Here is an 8,477-nt window from a genome sequence, read left to right as displayed (position 1 = left end):
TAAATGTGAATAACAGATCATGTTAGCTAACAGTAGGTGCAGCCAGCAGTATATAAAGGGCTCTCCACTGCAGCTGGGCTTCAGTCGAAGGCCCGAAGCGGCCCAGTGCAGATGGTGTAATAACTTCAGTCAAAGCTGGTAGGCGGGCCGGTAGGAATGATCGGGTTGGAAGTTTACATTAAATATGAATAACAGATCATGTTAGCTAACAGCAGGTGCAGCCAGCAGTATATAAAGGGCTGCCCACTGCAGCTGGGCTTCAGTCGAAGGCGCGAAGCGGCCCAGTGCAGATGGTGTAATAACTTCAGTCAAAGCTGGTAGGCGGGCCGGTACGGATGCTTGGATATGAAGTTAGCATTAAATGTGAATAACAGATCATGTTAGCTAACAGCAGGTGCAGCCAGCAGTATATAAAGGGCTGCCCACTGCAGCTGGGCTTCAGTCCAAGGCGCGAAGCGGCCCAGTGCAGATGGTGTAATAACTTCAGTCAAAGCTGGTAGGCGGGCCGGTACGGATGCTTGGATATGAAGTTAGCATTAAATGTGAATAACAGATCATGTTAGCTAACAGCAGGTGCAGCCAGCAGTATATAAAGGGCTGCCCACTGCAGCTGGGCTTCAGTCGAAGGCCCGAAGCGGCCCAGTGCAGATGGTGTAATAACTTCAGTCAAAGCTGGTAGGCGGGCCGGTAGGAATGATCGGGTTGGAAGTTTACATTAAATATGAATAACAGATCATGTTAGCTAACAGCAGGTGCAGCCAGCAGTATATAAAGGGCTGCCCACTGCAGCTGGGCTTCAGTCGAAGGCGCGAAGCGGCCCAGTGCAGATGGTGTAATGACTTCAGTCAAAGCTTGTGGGCGGGCCGGTAGGAATGATCGGGTTGGAAGTTTACATTAAATATGAATAACAGATCATGTTAGCTAACAGCAGGTGCAGCCAGCAGTATATAAAGGGCTGCCCACTGCAGCTGGGCTTCAGTCGAAGGCCCGAAGCGGCCCAGTGCAGATGGTGTAATAACTTCAGTCAAAGCTGGTAGGCGGGCCGGTACGGATGCTTGGATATGAAGTTAGCATTAAATGTGAATAACAGATCATGTTAGCTAACAGTAGGTGCAGCCAGCAGTATATAAAGGGCTCTCCACTGCAGCTGGGCTTCAGTCGAAGGCCCGAAGCGGCCCAGTGCAGATGGTGTAATAACTTCAGTCAAAGCTGGTAGGCGGGCCGGTAGGAATGATCGGGTTGGAAGTTTACATTAAATATGAATAACAGATCATGTTAGCTAACAGCAGGTGCAGCCAGCAGTATATAAAGGGCTGCCCACTGCAGCTGGGCTTCAGTCGAAGGCGCGAAGCGGCCCAGTGCAGATGGTGTAATAACTTCAGTCAAAGCTGGTAGGCGGGCCGGTACGGATGCTTGGATATTAAGTTAGCATTAAATGTGAATAACAGATCATGTTAGCTAACAGCAGGTGCAGCCAGCAGTATATAAAGGGCTGCCCACTGCAGCTGGGCTTCAGTCCAAGGCGCGAAGCGGCCCAGTGCAGATGGTGTAATAACTTCAGTCAAAGCTGGTAGGCGGGCCGGTACGGATGCTTGGATATGAAGTTAGCATTAAATGTGAATAACAGATCATGTTAGCTAACAGCAGGTGCAGCCAGCAGTATATAAAGGGCTGCCCACTGCAGCTGGGCCTCAGTCGAAGGCGCGAAGCGGCCCAGTGCAGATGGTGTAATGACTTCAGTCAAAGCTTGTAGGCGGGCCGGTAGGAATGATCGGGTTGGAAGTTTACATTAAATATGAATAACAGATCATGTTAGCTAACAGCAGGTGCAGCCAGCAGTATATAAAGGGCTGCCCACTGCAGCTGGGCTTCAGTCGAAGGCCCGAAGCGGCCCAGTGCAGATGGTGTAATAACTTCAGTCAAAGCTGGTAGGCGGGCCGGTAGGAATGATCGGGTTGGAAGTTTACATTAAATATGAATAACAGATAATGTTAGCTAACAGCAGGTGCAGCCAGCAGTATATAAAGGGCTGCCCACTGCAGCTGGGCTTCAGTCGAAGGCGCGAAGCGGCCCAGTGCAGATGGTGTAATAACTTCAATCAAAGCTGGTAGGCGGGCCGGTATGGATGCTAGGATATGAAGTTAGCATTAAATGTGAATAACAGATCATGTTAGCTAACAGCAGGTGCAGCCAGCAGTATATAAAGGGCTGCCCACTGCAGCTGGGCTTCAGTCGAAGGCGCGAAGCGGCCCAGTGCAGATGGTGTAATGACTTCAGTCAAAGCTTGTAGGCGGGCCGGTAGGAATGATCGGGTTGGAAGTTTACATTAAATATGAATAACAGATCATGTTAGCTAACAGCAGGTGCAGCCAGCAGTATATAAAGGGCTGCCCACTGCAGCTGGGCTTCAGTCGAAGGCGCGAAGCGGCCCAGTGCAGATGGTGTAATAACTTCAGTCAAAGCTGGTAGGCGGGCCGGTACGGATGCTTGGATATGAAGTTAGCATTAAATGTGAATAACAGATCATGTTAGCTAACAGCAGGTGCAGCCAGCAGTATATAAATGGCTGCCCACTGCAGCTGGGCTTCAGTCGAAGGCGCGAAGCGGCCCAGTGCAGATGGTGTAATAACTTCAGTCAAAGCTGGTAGGCGGGCCGGTACGGATGCTTGCAGATGAAGTTAGCATTAAATGTGAATAACAGATCATGTTAGCTAACAGCAGGTGCAGCCAGCAGTATATAAAGGACTGCCCACTGCAGCTGGGCTTCAGTCGAAGGCCTGAAGCGGCCCAGTGCAGATGGTGTAATAACTTCAGTCAAAGCTGGTAGGCGGGCCGGTAGGAATGATCGGGTTGGAAGTTTACATTAAATATGAATAACAGATCATGTTAGCTAACAGCAGGTGCAGCCAGCAGTATATAAAGGGCTGCCCACTGCAGCTGGGCTTCAGTCGAAGGCGCGAAGCGGCCCAGTGCAGATGGTGTAATAACTTCAGTCAAAGCTGGTAGGCGGGCCGGTACGGATGCTAGGATATGAAGTTAGCATTAAATGTGAATAACAGATCATGTTAGCTAACAGCAGGTGCAGCCAGCAGTATATAAAGGGCTGCCCACTGCAGCTGGGCTTCAGTCGAAGGCGCGAAGCGGCCCAGTGCAGATGGTGTAATGACTTCAGTCAAAGCTTGTAGGCGGGCCGGTAGGAATGATCGGGTTGGAAGTTTACATTAAATATGAATAACAGATCATGTTAGCTAACAGCAGGTGCAGCCAGCAGTATATAAAGGGCTGCCCACTGCAGCTGGGCTTCAGTCGAAGGCGCGAAGCGGCCCAGTGCAGATGGTGTAATAACTTCAGTCAAAGCTGGTAGGCGGGCCGGTACGGATGCTTGCAGATGAAGTTAGCATTAAATGTGAATAACAGATCATGTTAGCTAACAGCAGGTGCAGCCAGCAGTATATAAAGGACTGCCCACTGCAGCTGGGCTTCAGTCGAAGGCCTGAAGCGGCCCAGTGCAGATGGTGTAATAACTTCAGTCAAAGCTGGTAGGCGGGCCGGTAGGAATGATCGGGTTGGAAGTTTACATTAAATATGAATAACAGATCATGTTAGCTAACAGCAGGTGCAGCCAGCAGTATATAAAGGGCTGCCCACTGCAGCTGGGCTTCAGTCGAAGGCGCGAAGCGGCCCAGTGCAGATGGTGTAATAACTTCAGTCAAAGCTGGTAGGCGGGCCGGTACGGATGCTAGGATATGAAGTTAGCATTAAATGTGAATAACAGATCATGTTAGCTAACAGCAGGTGCAGGTGCAAAGCTGGTAGGCGGGCCGGTACGGATGCTAGGATATGAAGTTAGCATTAAATGTGAATAACAGATCTAGTTACCTAACAGCAGGTGCAGCCAGCAGTATATAAAGGGCTGCCCACTGCAGCTGGGCTTCAGTCGAAGGCGCGAAGCGGCCCAGTGCAGATGGTGTAATAACTTCAGTCAAAGCTGGTAGGCGGGCCGGTACGGATGCTTGTATATGAAGTTAGCATTAAATGTGAATAACAGATCATGTTAGCTAACAGCAGGTGTAGCCAGCAGTATATAAAGGGCTGCCCACTGCAGCTGGGCTTCAGTCGAAGGCGCGAAGCGGCCCAGTGCAGATGGTGTAATGACTTCAGTCAAAGCTTGTAGGCGGGCCGGTAGGAATGATCGGGTTGGAAGTTTACATTAAATATGAATAACAGATCATGTTAGCTAACAGCAGGTGCAGCCAACAGTATATAAAGGGCTGCCCATTGCAGCAGGGCTTCAGTTGAAGCTGAGAGGCGACACATTACTAATGATGGTGAGTTTGCATTAAATTAAATTAAGAGATCATGAAAGCCACTTACATAAAATATATTTTTTATTTAAATTATTTATATTTATATCTCTATATATATAACTGTTTGTCCTGACTTATCCGATCTGCCTCAAACTAATTATCAAAGATCTTTGTTCAAATTCATTTGAGGTGTGTTTCTCACTTTTTGGAAAATCCATCAAATGGGGGTCAAAAATTTGGTGGGTGACGTTTCGTTTTATTTCAAAGGATCTATTCGAAAACCCATTTGAGACGAGTTTCACTTTTCGCAGAATTTTGGGCTAGGTCCTAAGCTTTGTCCGAAAAGAACTTAATGAATACGTGTTTCAGCGATTTGGGAAATTACAGGCACAACAGTGGTTAATTAGCGAAAAACTGTTTTATGAAAGTTTTTTCCTTACCATCGGCTTCAAAATCAATTTCTTTGATCTTTGTAAGAATTTATTTAATAAGTTCTTCGGTGGCAAATGTAGGTCAAAGGTTTAATACACAGAAGTTTATTCTACAGCTTCAAGATTCCCAGCGCAAGACTAACATGGGTGGAAACCGTTGATTCCAAGACTTGGTTCTATATTTGATGCACTTAAAACATATTTTAAAATAGAAGTGGAGATCAAGATTCCCTTCTTTAACGGGCGTGTACTTAGTGGAAAGGTAATATCTAAAATGTTTACCAGAAAACATTCCATGGACATGGGCTTGGGCTTGGGCTATATCTCAGCTATTAATGTAGGTCATGGATTTAGTGTCCCATCTCAACTGAATGAAAGCCCATCATATTAAATTCAGAAATTCTCGGTTAAAAAGCTTGTACATTTATTTAAAATTGTATATGTATTTCTTTTTTACAATTTGCAAGTTGCTTAGGAATAAATAAAGTGCAGTGAATTGAAATTTTCGAAGTATGTTGGTGTTTCATAATTGTACAGGACTTTTTGTTTCGTCTAGTGGCTCCAGGCGGCAATCTCAACTCGTTGAGTATTGAGTTCCTGCAGTCGCTTTATATGGATAGAGAGAGGCCTCAGTAACATTTTAACCAGGCATATTTGTAAAAATTCAGTAGGTTTCAGTAGGTTTTTCAACAAATTTGCCTGTTGTTGTTTTTTTTTTTATGATACTCGGAATATTTTACGTGTATTTACCATCGCTGTTTGAGAATTTCGTTTCGAATTTCAACTTTCCTTTATCTTCTTAAAATACCCATTCAATGTTCTGAAGACAGCAACAGTAGAATCTATGTAAGCTAGGTGCAGAGTATGCATGTCTCTAAAAAATGGTGCAAAGTTATTAACTAGAAAGCTTACAAGTCATGGCACTAGATGGTATACTAGTTAAAACTAAGTATTTATACTGGAGAGCTACTTGGAAACTGTGGCTATTTAGTATGTCTTAAAAATTGAGCTTAGACTAGAAATAGGTTTGCCTTTATCATGATTCCGCTTAGGATCTAGCATTCGAGAAGCGTCAAAATAGCTATAATTAATCGATTTTGAATTAATTTAAACAGAATACAGAATTTTACCAAATAAATATTAAGTATTTAAAATAATAAATAAGCTGTAAACAAAACAAATATTAAACAATTTTGTCTCTTATGAGACTACGATTTATAGATAAACAGAAAACAGTCGAAGGAGTTCTAGGAACGGCTAATGTTTACCCAAATGATTATGTTTTGTGGTTTGAAAGACTTACTTGGTTTGATGTGAAGGGAAGATAATTTTGCATTGACTCGTGGAGAGTTGAATTGGTCATTCGCCAAGAAAGTCGATTTATATCATAGATCAAGAGACAACATAACAAGCTAGCTGCAATGCCTCAATGAGTTTTCCGATTACTTTAACTGCTCTATTATGAATATTATAATTGTTAAAAGTGAACTAATCATAAGTATTGAAGCTATTTAAGCTCTAAAAGTACTAAAAAACGGGTGTGATTCGTATGATGCAAAGTTATGTGATGGGCTCATATGGTTCGTATTTCCTAACTTCTCTTCGAAATAGATACTTTTCGAGTGTAGATTAGCTGATCTCTGTCTACTGTGTGGTACTAAAAAGATAACTCAACATCGATGGCTGCACGTGAAAGCTTATAGTTGCCTCTTCCCACTTGGTATGAATCAAACGCTGCAATGGTGTGTTGAGCATTGACTCCTCCTTGGCGACCACATCGTTGCCAGCGCTAGCGCCACTAGCAGCACCACCAACACCGCCGCTAGCGCCAGCCACACCAACACCGGCAATAGCACCTCCAGCCGTAACGGCCTCATCCTTGCCGGCTTGCTTGCCCGTTAGCGAGGTACTCTCCGGTGTGATTGGTTGTCGCTCCAACATGACCAATGCCTGCTCATTGTAGGTGCGATTATCGATGGTCATCAGTATTTGATGGCCCGAACAGCTGTAATAGTTGACATCAAAGCGCGACTCGGCATGATAATTGCGTAGCAAGTCCGGATTCCGATTGAAAATGACGCCAAAGTGACCCGTGCAGCTGGTTATCCAAATGGGATAGTTGGGCGTCTTCAGGCGCGAACCAGGCTGCCTCGATTGATTAACAGCAGCCTGTCGGCCCGGCCCGGCAAGAGCTGATTAGTTTAGTACGTTTACCAATCAGGCATCAACTCTACTTACACTGGCGGACTCAATGTCCCAGAGGAGCAAGCCGATCATGCAGCGCTTCAATACTCCATACTGTGGCACTGCCTGCAATATTAAATGGAATCTCAATCTCTGCGCTCAATTCAATGGTTCCTCCTGCTACGCACATAACTATTCTCGTCGCCCACATTGATAACGCCATTGTGTATATAGGGCGTGGCACGGCCAGTCAACAGCAGAGTGACTATCATGAGGGAGCCCTCCTCGTGGTTACTCATCGTCAACGGCGATGACTTTGTCGAGTCCAAGTCGGTGCGCACTCTGCGATTCATCGAATTGAGTGTTGGCCGCATTGAAGTGAAATAGATCGTTATGGTTATGAGAAATATATGGTTATAAAATATAAATATGTATATCAAATACACTCGCTTTAGCTGAAATCTTACTTTCCCATCGAGCGTGTGAGTACAGCGCTATAAAGAAACAGCAGAGTGCCCGGCGTTTCCTCTTCTGTAAACTTTTAGATCATATTAGGCAAATATTTTGTTACATCAAATAACATACTAAATATATAAATATATAATACATATAGCTTGTGCTACAGAAATTGCTTCAATTTTTGTTAAAGCAATTTCCGCAACTTGATTTCTTACGTATTTGAAGTTTCGCTTCATAAAGTGTTCCAGTTCTTCGTTGGGCGAGAGTGTAAAGGTATAAAGCTGTGAATATAAAATAATATTTTCGTGTTGATTAACACAGATCGACACTTAATTAAATTTAAAATAAATTTTAAGTTTTCAGCTGTTTAAACTAGAAAATATTTCAAATTTCTTGCACCCCATCAAAAATGGATAAGGCAATCACGACAGGCTCACCTTTTCGGTCACCGTATCGTGAAAGTAACTGGCACTGTGATCCACAAACACCTCGTCCTCCGAAGGCAGCACCATGGTAACCTTGCCCTTATCCGAAATGGTGCGCAATATCTCGACCAGAGCATTGAAGAGCGCATCTCGCTGCATCTCGGCGGTGGCGAACAAAGGACTGTAAGCAAAAACACAGACGAATTCATTTCAGCGAGCGAAAGGTTCCACTGATGGACAGGACGCACTCAGTCGTGGCGGTCGCACGGCTGGTTTTGCGGGCAAAGAGCAGGTACTTTAATATGAAACCTTGAACCACGGACAGCATGCCGCGCGTGGCATTCCGTGGCGAGCGCAGGCCGTATGCCAGCTCCTCCTTGGGCGGTGCTCCAAAGACAAAGGACGTCTGCAGCCACTCGGCACGCATGGGTATTGCGGCGGTGCCAAAGACCAGTTTGCGCAGCTCCTAAAGGTGGTGGCATCACAGGAGAGGATTAGCCAAGGCTTCATGCATTTAAGGATCGCCGTTTACCGTTGCCAGCTCGCAGGTTATAGGCGTGCCGCCCTGCATGATAAATTCCTTGTTCATTGTGCTAATTGAGGAAGAAACTTTTCCGCTTTTACGTTCAGCTAATTTTGATTTCCGCTCGAGACCTTTGCTTCGTTCTGCG

At 45.2% G+C, this 8,477-nt stretch overlaps 1 protein-coding gene across 1 annotated transcript; it reads right to left on the bottom strand.

The window, feature by feature from the left end:
• Positions 1-5,918: 5,918 nt before the first annotated feature.
• On the bottom strand, positions 5,919-8,407 carry LOC115769933 (inactive ubiquitin carboxyl-terminal hydrolase MINDY-4B). The gene is made up of 8 exons (XM_030714978.1): positions 8,339-8,407; positions 8,055-8,272; positions 7,819-7,987; positions 7,597-7,662; positions 7,390-7,460; positions 7,111-7,264; positions 6,977-7,048; positions 5,919-6,907 (listed from the first exon to the last, which is right to left on the bottom strand). The coding sequence occupies exons 1-8, from the start codon at positions 8,393-8,395 to the stop codon at positions 6,383-6,385; spliced, it is 1,332 nt and encodes a 443-aa protein (XP_030570838.1). The 5' UTR covers positions 8,396-8,407; the 3' UTR covers positions 5,919-6,382.
• Between the last annotated feature and the right edge of the window lie 70 nt (positions 8,408-8,477).

The sequence above is a fragment of the Drosophila novamexicana genome, unplaced genomic scaffold, assembly GCF_003285875.2.
Source record: "Drosophila novamexicana strain 15010-1031.04,08,12 unplaced genomic scaffold, DnovRS2.1 tig00000009-arrow-pilon, whole genome shotgun sequence".
NCBI classification, from domain to species: Eukaryota; Metazoa; Arthropoda; class Insecta; order Diptera; family Drosophilidae; genus Drosophila; species Drosophila novamexicana.
The sequence above is the reverse complement of the archived record's forward strand: the minus strand, read 5'-3'. Positions and strand labels throughout refer to the sequence as shown.

Bases quoted from the DNA above. Each gene is read 5' to 3' on its own strand.
- LOC115769933 (XM_030714978.1), bottom strand. From the start codon at position 8,395: ATGAACAAGGAATTTATCATGCAGGGCGGCACGCCTATAACCTGCGAG. The intron at 7,461-7,596 runs GTAAGAAATCAA...ATGATCTAAAAG, and splicing joins TGAAGCGAAACTTCAAATAC to TTTACAGAAGAGGAAACGCC. The intron at 6,908-6,976 runs GTAAGTAGAGTT...CCGGGCCGACAG, and splicing joins GGGACATTGAGTCCGCCAGT to GCTGCTGTTAATCAATCGAG.